This window comes from Sinocyclocheilus rhinocerous, unplaced genomic scaffold, assembly GCF_001515625.1.
Source record: "Sinocyclocheilus rhinocerous isolate Xijiao unplaced genomic scaffold, SAMN03320098_v1.1 scaffold1169, whole genome shotgun sequence".
Classification (NCBI taxonomy): domain Eukaryota; kingdom Metazoa; phylum Chordata; class Actinopteri; order Cypriniformes; family Cyprinidae; genus Sinocyclocheilus; species Sinocyclocheilus rhinocerous.
The window spans coordinates 633,486-644,748 of NW_015650322.1; the positions used below are offsets into that span (position 1 = coordinate 633,486).

Consider the following 11,263-nt stretch of genomic DNA (forward strand, 5'->3'; position numbering starts at 1 on the left):
ATTCTGAATTGTTGTGTAAATGTGTTAGCCTGAATTACTGTAGGCACTGGTTTACAAGTTTGCACAACGAGCAAAATGTCGTCACACTTTCAGTTTGTTCTAAGCCGAATGTTTACCGCGGAATTAGCCATATTTAGACTATTATGTCGTAAGTAAACGTAATCAATTACAACACGACAGTCAGAACCATTCAGTAGTTGTTCCATTTCAATGACGAACTTCGACTGAACGCTCTGACGTTCCAGCCGCTCAGAGCTGCTGTGGCATGCTGTCTCTATGGAAACCAGTTTAGTTGGTGCAGTGCGTTTGCGTGGTTTGAATATTCCTGTTTGCTAGCACATCCACAATATAAAAGACGTAGCTTTTATGAAGTGATCCGTGTTGCCATTTGAGCTAGATTTACAGAGGATTACTTGAGGTGAGCATTAACTAGACAAATTGCACGGCGTTCTCGAGAGGAGTTTTTTCGACAGGCCATTTTTTTCAACTTTGTTGTCGTATTATTAGCGAGCTAACGTCAACCGAAGCAGGTGAACAGGTAACGTTATGTGTGACCATATTAAGCTGCAAATGTAGTTTACGCCAGCTGCGATCTGACATTTAGCACCCATCAGGAATATCACGGATCTTTTCTTCATATGTCAACAGCCATATCTGGATGGTTTTATCATAAGCGGGGGAAGGATTTCATTTTTGATCACCAGCACGCGCTGACCACAAGCACTCGACATCTCGAGCTGCTCCATTGGGAAAAAGCGTACCGAATCCATCTTTTTCTCAGAAAGTAAGCAACACATTTATCGCAGGAATCCCTTACTATGTCCGTCAGCGCACGCGCGTCAGCTGAAAGCGCGTGTAGAAACTGCACAAACAATTGAACACCACGCAAATAAATTAGTGAAAGATCAAGCTTTGCAACCAGTGGGACGCGTTTGTCGTGGGAGGACCAAACTCTCTTCATCAAAGACATCACATCAGTCATTCACTGTGAAGAAGCCACAATAATGACAGGACTTTGACACCCGCGTCTGACACATTGACTAACACACTTAGGACAGATGTTTGTCAGGAAAATGACGCCGAGCCAGTCCAGTTTGTTTGGAGAGATAGATGACCTGCAGGATCTTACTTTCATCGAGAGACCCATACGCAGGTGCCTGAAGGTATGTATAATATAACCGCCCCCCCCTCAATAAATGACAAACTATTTGTTTCGAATAGTATTCATTAGCTGCTTACCAAACAATACTGTAATAATGAGACATGTAATGATTCAATACTTAATACATCTTAAGAGTGGAGGAATTTTTGGACGCTGCAGGTGATTTCTTTAGGGAGACTAAAACGCAAAACATTCACGCGTTTTGACGCTTCCGCTTATTTTGTTGCGCGCGCCACGACCGTTTATTCTAATACATTATCGCGTCGTACACTCTATTATCTTTATTTGAAGTAGTAACTGTACTAGCATCCTTAGGGAAGGACGGGGGTTGCCCACTTCAATCTGCTGAGTGACGCAGTTTCTGTCAGCTGTCCGCATCACTGTTTCGCCTCCTCGTTTTCGCGCCTCACCACTGCGGAATAGAGGATTTCCACTTCAAACCATCACGTTATTCCTATCACTACCGCTAATTGCTTCACGTAAATCGGTTGTATTCACTTGTTGTGTGAACGCCGTGTTGGGCGTCTCTGTAATCATGTACCTGGCAGCAGTGAAGTTAAGCAGGGATACTCTCTCTCATCTCTCAGCATCACGTATGCGGGAATAATGCAACGCCTACAGAGGGGGCGGGTGTTCTCTGTCCCTTATCTTTTTTTTTTTTTTAATGGGGAGGTTCCAAAGAAAAGCATCAGTGGCTCTCAGAGCCCTAAGGTAATAGTCTAGGCACCCACACATGGCTCCAGTCCCCCACACTATCTCTTCCCACGCAGTCCCTCTTGCCTCGCATCCTGCCTCCCTGCAGCCTCCTCACATATTTGGCTGAGTCATCTGTAATGGAATCTTGCCCAATTACTGGCCATTCTTTATTTAAGATGCTCTACTTTTGCAGATTTTCGTGTTTGCTATGGAGACGCTCAACATTTTATGATAATGACTTTTGCTTCCTTCTTTATTTGAGCACTGAGTGTTTTGTATAGTGCCAATAGCAAGGCCAGGCTTCATAGCTGTTCATCTTGTTTCCACCATTTGCAGACTGCAGAAGAGATTGACAAGCTCACTGTGGATGAAGATCTGAATGACATAGAGCGAGCAGTCTATCTTCTGAGGTAAAATAGGACCCATTTGTGGCACTGCCACTATAACTGATCTTTTCTATAATGTTTTTAGGGCTAGGATTGTTAGTTTTTAAATTGTTAAGTCAAAGTTTGCTAGATTAAAGGCCGGTTCACGTCAAAGAGACAAACTATAAAGATAACTAATAGTAACTATATTAGCATCCATATCAGCGAACGACTGTTTATTATAAGCGCAAGCTGCAGTTTTGTCTTCTGTCTTTTTAAATGCTCGAGTTCTTTAAAGTCGAGTGCATTCTGTTTGGCTGTCAATATTTTTACCGTACATCAGCTTGAAAAAAAAAAATCTGAATTCTTTAAAGCTGTGATGTGATGGACGTAGCGTCAGATCATTTCTTCCATATTGTGACATACATCAGAGTTAAAAGACTATCATAAAAAAAAATATATGCATGGCAGGGACTTGGTTCCATCTATTGTTTGTTGATTGGATGGATGGATTCTCCCATCCGAACGGTATTTGTTGCATAGATGTAAAAAAAAAAAAATTATTTAACTATTATTACAAATATACATTTAGGTGTCATTTTTATTTATAATAAAAAGGTTATCATTTGAGCAAGATTTGAACATAAACCTCTCAAGCCACATCATCTCATTCTCAGGTAGGAGGCTGAGGCCTTTAGGGTTGACAGTTTTGTTCTATTTAAAACTATGTCATGTTTTGCATCATTCTATGGGTTCCAGATTGTTGAAATCAGTCATTCTCATTGCTCTTTCTTTCCACTTGACACTCTGGAAACTGTTTACCCGCGCCAGCATTGTTGGCTGCAGCTATTCAGCCAAATGTGTATCTGGAGTAAGCTGACCACACAACAACTTCTCAATGCTTGCTAACTGGCACAGAACATCCAGCTCAGTGGGTCAGGGCAGGTGGTGTCATCACTGCTGTACTAGTCTTATGAATAATTGATCTCTTGAATGGTCTCTCATTGATAGCTATGTAGAGCTAGCTGACTGCATGCTCATCTCGAAGGATTTCGGGGAGTCACCACTCTTAAGTTTCAATGTTACTGTCGCTCAGATGCAGGTTTAGCAGTGATATAGTGTTATCTGATCATGAAACTTGAATGGATATGGTGCTGATTACTGGGGAGACAGAGTTAAAATTTGATCAGATTTCCCTAGAATCTGCACATCTAGCGTTTGTCTAATCTTAAAATATCATGAATTTATAGTTAGCAAATGCACATTATATTCTTGGTTAAACTTTGTTTTAGTCATGTTTTAGACCAGATTAAGAACATTCCAAGCTGTTTAGAAATGTTATATTAAAGGGGACAATTTTAATGATTGAATTTGATTTATATAGTTTGTGTTGCTCTTATAGCGTTAAGAGAACATAAACCAATACAAAAGGGTACTTAAGGCACATCTTATCTTTAAAAAGTTAAATATCATGTTTAGAGATCCAATATTTTGGCTTAAATATAATATTTATGCATGATTTCCATCCTTTTGGATTATGCCGTTTTAACATTAACAAACTATAAAACTTAATGTGATGCATATTTGTCAGTCATATATAAATAAAACAGGTAAAATTTCTGCACTCAAAAAAAAAAAGCATAGTTTGAAACAAGAGAAAGATTGAAACAAATTGGATTTATTTATGAAAAATATATTAACCTGGTTATTGTGCATTTAAAACACATTCAGTTTAATAGTACTATTACCTGTTTCATTTATATTGTATATGACTGACAAGTGTGCATCAGATTAAGTGTATTAGTTTGTTTATATTAAAACTGTGTGTAACAAAGTTTGTAGATCGGGAAGAATGAGGCGGGAACCGGCCAACATTTAAACACAAAACTTTAATAAACAAATGAACAAACACAAAACGAAAGTAAAAGTGGCAGCCCCTCAAGGACGACTGCCGCATAAAACATAATAATAAAACAACAACATAAATAGTCCAGTCCTGGCCCTCTCTCGTCCTTCACTGCTGTCACTCCTCCTTTTATCTTTCCGGAGCTCCTCCGTGGGACTCGAGACCGGTGAGTGGCGCAGGTGTCGGTCATCATCATTTACTCCACCGGCCTCGCTCCGTTCCCACGGCTCTCGGCCTCGCCCCACTCGTCACACTGTGCAATCCAAATGAATGGAAATTTAAAATGCTGTTAAAATACATAAATGATCAATTTAGGCCTAAACTTTTTGAGTGTATATTTTAATCTTGATATTGATATTTTTGTCGATTTTCATTTATGCATTCGCAGACACACAAAGCAACTGTTCTATCAGTCCTTGCATTCTCTGAGAATCAAACCCACAACCTTGCCGTTGTTGCCGTTGTTATCCACTGCTTGCTTTGCATGAATTCTCAGTTAGTATATAGACATATTTTCCCATTAACAGCATTAACAGTCCACCATTGTTTTTAACGTGGATTTATAGAGTCAGCTTCAAGGACCAACTGCCTTCAGTTCTTGGTCCCCAGTCCATGATATATAGACACTGGTTTCTTGGTTCTAGAAAAACATAGCAGCAGTTGACCTGCTATCTGGTTACATGCTGTATGCTTCCAAACTATGCAGAGATGAAAATGCTTGGACCAAATATCCAAAACTATTTCTTATTATACTTTTTGACCCAAAACTCAGACACTTCCCTATTTTGAAGGTCTGGTTTTGTCCCTTTTTAACCTATAAAACACTATATTGCTCCTTGCTTGTGCTAATTAAGTGCCAGAGTCGGTCCACAGCCCGACTCCCTCGGGTGGCAAACTAGTTCTGAGAACAATTTAATTGCCCCGTTCGCTGTCATTTGGCACGTAAAAGCAAGCTGCCAGAGCATCTGTAAGATGACAGGAAAGAGAGTGCTTGTTAAGAAATGGATGAATGGTTAAAAGAGGAGGTGTTTCTGATGTGCAGACACCTCATAGATTATGGTTACGCAAATGTGGTGCCATCTTAGTGAGACATTTTTAACATTTTGCACACCTATTAATTTTGTATTGTATAAACCAATGTCATATTTCAGTGTATCTAGTTGTTTGTCGTCTGTGACAACTTTGTAATTGTTCTCAATTATAAAGCTTGAAAAATCCACATTGATATCAAGTAACCCCTCAGAATGCCCAATTCTCAGGTTTACATGAGGTTACATGAGCCTAATGTCATGATTTTGTTATTATCTCACTGTCGTACACAATGCTTTTTAACATTTCAAATGCTTTGTATGCCTTGCAAAATGGAATTTTGGTCTCTTTATCAGTGATTCCCCTGATATTCTATGTAGTTGAAGCTTGCATGTGTCATTGGGCTTACTTTGCAAATATGCTACACTATGCTACATAAATAAGAGATTATACAACTCTGGAATTGTGCGTTTCAGTAACAGTTCGAGTAGCAGGTAAACACTCACTGCCTTGGCCAGAGAAGTTGCTGCTACCAGCTTTTTGGTACTGTGAGTTTAGATTTTTCCATTCTGGTGTGCTGATGTCAGGAACAGCACTGAATGCGTCACTGCTCTTGCTGCTCCTCCGTGGGACTCGAGACCGGTGAGTGGCGCAGGTGTCGGTCATCATCATTTACTCCACCGGCCTCGCTCCGTTCCCACGGCTCTCGGCCTCGCCCCACTCGTCACACTGTGCAATCCAAATGAATGGAAATTTAAAATGCTGTTAAAATACATAAATGATCAATTTAGGCCTAAACTTTTTGAGTGTATATTTTAATCTTGATATTGATATTTTTGTCGATTTTCATTTATGCATTCGCAGACACACAAAGCAACTGTTCTATCAGTCCTTGCATTCTCTGAGAATCAAACCCACAACCTTGCCGTTGTTACCATGACACTCCACTGCTTGCTTTGCATGAATTCTCAGTTAGTATATAGACATATTTTCCCATTAACAGTCTTGTTGGAGCACCATTGTTTTTAACGTGGATTTATAGAGTCAGCTTCAAGGACCAACTGCCTTCAGTTCTTGGTCCCCAGTCCATGATATATAGACACTGGTTTCTTGGTTCTAGAAAAACATAGCAGCAGTTGACCTGCTATCTGGTTACATGCTGTATGCTTCCAAACTATGCAGAGATGAAAATGCTTGGACCAAATATCCAAAACTATTTCTTATTATACTTTTTGACCCAAAACTCAGACACTTCCCTATTTTGAAGGTCTGGTTTTGTCCCTTTTTAACCTATAAAACACTATATTGCTCCTTGCTTGTGCTAATTAAGTGCCAGAGTCGGTCCACAGCCCGACTCCCTCGGGTGGCAAACTAGTTCTGAGAACAATTTAATTGCCCCGTTCGCTGTCATTTGGCACGTAAAAGCAAGCTGCCAGAGCATCTGTAAGATGACAGGAAAGAGAGTGCTTGTTAAGAAATGGATGAATGGTTAAAAGAGGAGGTGTTTCTGATGTGCAGACACCTCATAGATTATGGTTACGCAAATGTGGTGCCATCTTAGTGAGACATTTTTAACATTTTGCACACCTATTAATTTTGTATTGTATAAACCAATGTCATATTTCAGTGTATCTAGTTGTTTGTCGTCTGTGACAACTTTGTAATTGTTCTCAATTATAAAGCTTGAAAAATCCACATTGATATCAAGTAACCCCTCAGAATGCCCAATTCTCAGACTAACATGAGGTTGCATGAGGCCTAATGTCATGATTTTGTTATCTCACTGTCGTACACAATGATTTTTACATTTCAAATGCTTTGCATTCCTTGCATTAAAGTGCGGCAACATTAGTGTAGATTCCTATTGAAATGTTCAGATTTTTAAACATGTCTGCACATTTAGGCTGATTAATTCCAAAAAGGTAATGGAATTTTGAGGCAATTTTATTTAGGTGTTTGGACTTTGTAAGGCCTTATCATTTACAAGAGACACATTTGCAAAAAAAATATTTTGGTCCCTTTATCAGTGATTACCCTGCGATTCTATGTAGGTGAAGCTTGCATGTGTCATTGGGCTTAATTCGTAAATATGCTACACTATACTACATAAATATTAGAGATTATATAACTCTGGAACTGTACGTTTCAGTTACAGTTTGAGTAGCAGGTAAACCCCCACTGCCTCTGATAAAGTAAGACTTGGCCAGAGAAGTTGCTGCTGACTAGCTTTTAGGTACTGTGAATTTAGATGCGGCTCAGTGAGAGATTTTTCCATTCTGGTGTGCTGATGTCAGGAACAGCACTGAATGCTCACTGCTCTTGCTGAGAGTCATACTGATGAGGCTGCAGGATTTGAAGACATGCTTTTTGTTTTTTGTGTCAGGACTTGTTTGTTGGAGTGACTTTTAGGGTATTGTACACTCCAGGTGTTTGGTTAGCATGACCTCAGTAGCCCTGCGGGTAGATATCTGTAACTACATGATCTGGTTCTAAAAAAGCATTGTCTACATTGACGTTCATTAAAACAGCCATTTAGATGATTTTTTAGCAAACAACACTTTTCACATACCATTTACATTAATTTGTCAATCTTCAAAACATTGGTCTTTCTTTAAGAGCATTATGGAATGAAGGATGTGCACAATTTAGAAGAAAGTGTCATTTGTAGGGATGTGAAATGTAGGGTATGAAATGTTTGTTCACAGACAGACTGCAAACAGCCTGTGCTCTTCACTTTCTTCCCAGCATCATCATTGGCCCTGTTGGGGTTGGAAGGATTAAAGACGCTGCCAAATGTAAACTAATTACTAAGTGGGCTTTGTTTAGGTTTCATTACAGTCCTGCTGGCTTAACAATCAATTGCCGACTCATTTCTTTTGGAGGGGGAGAATTCAAACAGTGTGCTACTTTTTGCCACTGCATGTTGCCTTCTTCCACTCTCTCTCTTCTAACTTTGTGTTGAAACTCGAGACACACTTGAGCTCAGCTAGAGTTTGATGTGAATTGTTTTACTGGTCCCTTTTCAAAGATTCCAAACACAAGGTAAAATCTTTCCAAAATGGGCATTTCTAAACATCTAAACATTTGTCATATAACCTTCCATAGGAAAGGCAGCTAATGTTTTTCCTAGACAGCAATGAGATAAATGGAGAGCAAATGGAGACTTTTGCTTTCCATTTCGTTTTCAGATTATTTCTGAGAAATAGACCAATGTAGTCTCACATTAGTTTGCTCTAGAGATTCAGATTTGACAAAGTCTGCAATCAGCAGTCAGAGATTTCAATAAGAATTCAAACATTCTTCATCAGATTCTTCCTAAATCAAATGATCTAAGCCAGTGTAACACACTTTCATATTTTTGCTCTATTCATTTAATTTTATAGCTCCATTTAATGTTAACTATTATCTAATTTGTTTCTTTTTTCTTTTTTCTTTATCTTAATTTTATAAGAAACATATCTGAGATGAAGTGATGATCTCCATGAAGTCTCTTGAGCTATGAAAAAGCAAATTCTAAATTCAATAAAATGTTCTACTAGGCTGAGGCCATTGTGTATCGGTCACTCGCCAGGGAAATCTAATTACAAATGCGAGCGTAGCTCTTTTTACTTTCTGACCACTTTCCAGCCAGGACCTGGCCGGAGCAAACAGAGACTCGAGGCTCCCGGCAGTGGGATTGTGTTTCCAAACCATTCAGCACCTGGTCTTTAGCTGATTATGTCTTTCGTCTTCATATAGATGCCAGCTGCTCTTCTCTCTGCATGGTACTTCTGTCATTTAGTGTATAAACACAGGCTTTGCTGAGGTGCTGCACATTATTGACCATATTCAAGAAGTGCACAAAGCATGACCGCATTACTCTCTTCTTAGACATACTTGGCAGCAGGTCAGGCTCTTTCTTGGTTATTAAATAACCATTTGCCAACAAAGGACACAGGAGGACAACCTATCCCTGAAAAAGTAATGAATACCTGTTTATAGTTCATTATTTAGAACAACAGCACACATGAGAGACTGATAGACATGAGAGTGTTCAGAGAGAACGTCTAGGAGGTTCAGCTGCACTAATCTTCAGAGGGTTCTGCTTGAATGGTAAAAACAACTACAGCACTATGGTTCTATTAATAATCTGAGCATGTAGGCGTTTCCTTCACATTTATGGCTACTTAAACATTTCATCCAAAATAAAATGTCTAAAATGTTTAAAAAGAAAATTAAAGGTAGTAATTAAAAGTCATAATTGAGTTGTGCTCTCTTTTCTTTCTAGTCAACCTAATGTTCTTGGACTTCAGACTGACATGTGTGGGCACAAAAGTTTTGTTTATTAGTGCAATTTGAATTTTTAAAATCTGCTGGTCATGTGATCTCGAGGGTGTGATCTAATTTATGTAGAATAAATAGCTTTTTTATTCATGTTTTTTTAAGTCTAATATGATATAGCTGATATAGTGATATAGCTCGAGTGTTCATCTCTTGTGACTACATCATTTTTGTCAAATGTACTATTCATTTCTGTCTAAAACTTTTTTTAAGTGGGCAAAAAAAGACTATTGCATTTTTAAAGTTCTTTAAAGAGATTTTTGTCAACTCTGTTAAAGAACTTTCAGAGAAGCCCTTTGTAGTGGCTGGTTGTTTGTGAATGTAGACATATAGACATAGAGGTGTTCATAATAGAAGTTGAGGGGACGAAGGAAACTGTCTGTCTCCTAGAGACAAGATAATGCATCTACGGTAAAAACAAAAATTCAATGCTGGGCACAGCATTAGTTCACTGGCATTTAAACGATTTACATGGAAGACATTTATCTGATTCTCCTATGCAGTGAGCATCTTACAAAAAGTGCTTTGGCTTCACATAAGAGACCATTGTGATCAACAGATGGCTAGCATGCAACTCAGATCATCATCTTCTACTGTAGGAAAGAAGTGCTTCCTGAACAAATGCAAAAAAGTATGAACTAGTACAAAGAAACATACAAGTACTAGGCTATACAGTACATACAATAAAACAAGCCAACACCAAGTTGTTTTGTTAATTAATCCAAGTATTGTTGAAAGAAGTGAGTCTTAACCCTGCTTCTGAAGATTGGGATTGATTCATTGTTCTATAAATCAAATCAATGTTCTCTATTTCACTAATTTCACTATTCATACAGTCAGCAAGGAGTCTTCGCCCACCTGTGTAAAAAAACAGTTCTCGGTTACCATAGTTACTTGATGTTCTAATGGGGAAAATATATTTTTCCCCATTAGATTTGGCTATTTTTTTAAAACAAAAACATTCCAAAAGATTTATGTCAGACCCTGTTCCGTGTTTTGTGTGTTTTGCTCCCCAAGTGTTTCCTTATGCCCTTATTTGGTCTTTCCTGTTCCCATTATGTTCCCCGATTAGTTCTTCATTTGTTCCCAGCTGTGTTTAGTTATTATCCTCATTCCCCTGTGTTTATAAGCCCCAGTCTGTTCAGTTTGGTTTTGTAGGGTCCGGTGTTGAATGTTTGTATATGTCTGCCCTTGCTACGTGTGTTTTCCTTGTTCCCTGGATGTGATTAAAACCTATATGTTTGAATTCCACCCCCCGTCTCCTCGCTCCTTCATCTCCAAGCTCCTCACAGTAGTGAACCGTGACAGTTTATGTGTACAAGGAAATTTACATATTCAAATAATGCAAAAAATTTTATACATATTTTTTTTTTTAAAGTTTACGTATTCAAAATTATGCATAACTTGACTTTTTGCTGAGTTAGAAATTCAGTAACAACTCCACAAAAGTCAAATAGGGACCTCATTTTTTAATTTTATAATTACAATATTATTTTCAGAAGCATTCAGCATATATTCTTTTTTTTCAAGAATTGCACCTAGGAACATTCTTACAAACTTTCTTATGAAAATGTATCTTAAGAAATTTCTTAAAGGGGTCATATGATGCGATTTCAAGTTTTCCTTTCTCTTTGGAGTGTTACAAGCTCTTCGTGAATAGATAAGATCCCTAAAGTTGCAAAGACTAAAGTCTCAAACCCAAAGAGATATTCTTTATAAAAGTGAAGACTGGTCCACGCCCTCCTAAAACGCCTCGTTTAAACATGCCCCCACATGTCTACGTCA

General features: G+C 38.5%; 1 protein-coding gene across 1 annotated transcript in view; it reads left to right on the forward strand.

The window, feature by feature from the left end:
* Positions 1-250: 250 nt before the first annotated feature.
* The window catches only part of ppp4r4 (protein phosphatase 4, regulatory subunit 4), a 25,237-nt gene continuing 14,224 nt past the window's right edge, over positions 251-11,263 (forward strand). Inside the window, exons 1-3 of the mRNA XM_016516673.1 lie at positions 251-538; positions 649-1,163; positions 2,195-2,268. Coding sequence (XP_016372159.1) covers positions 1,059-1,163; positions 2,195-2,268 — 179 coding nt within the window. The 5' untranslated portion in view covers positions 251-538; positions 649-1,058. The remainder of the gene's footprint in view (positions 539-648; positions 1,164-2,194; positions 2,269-11,263) is intronic.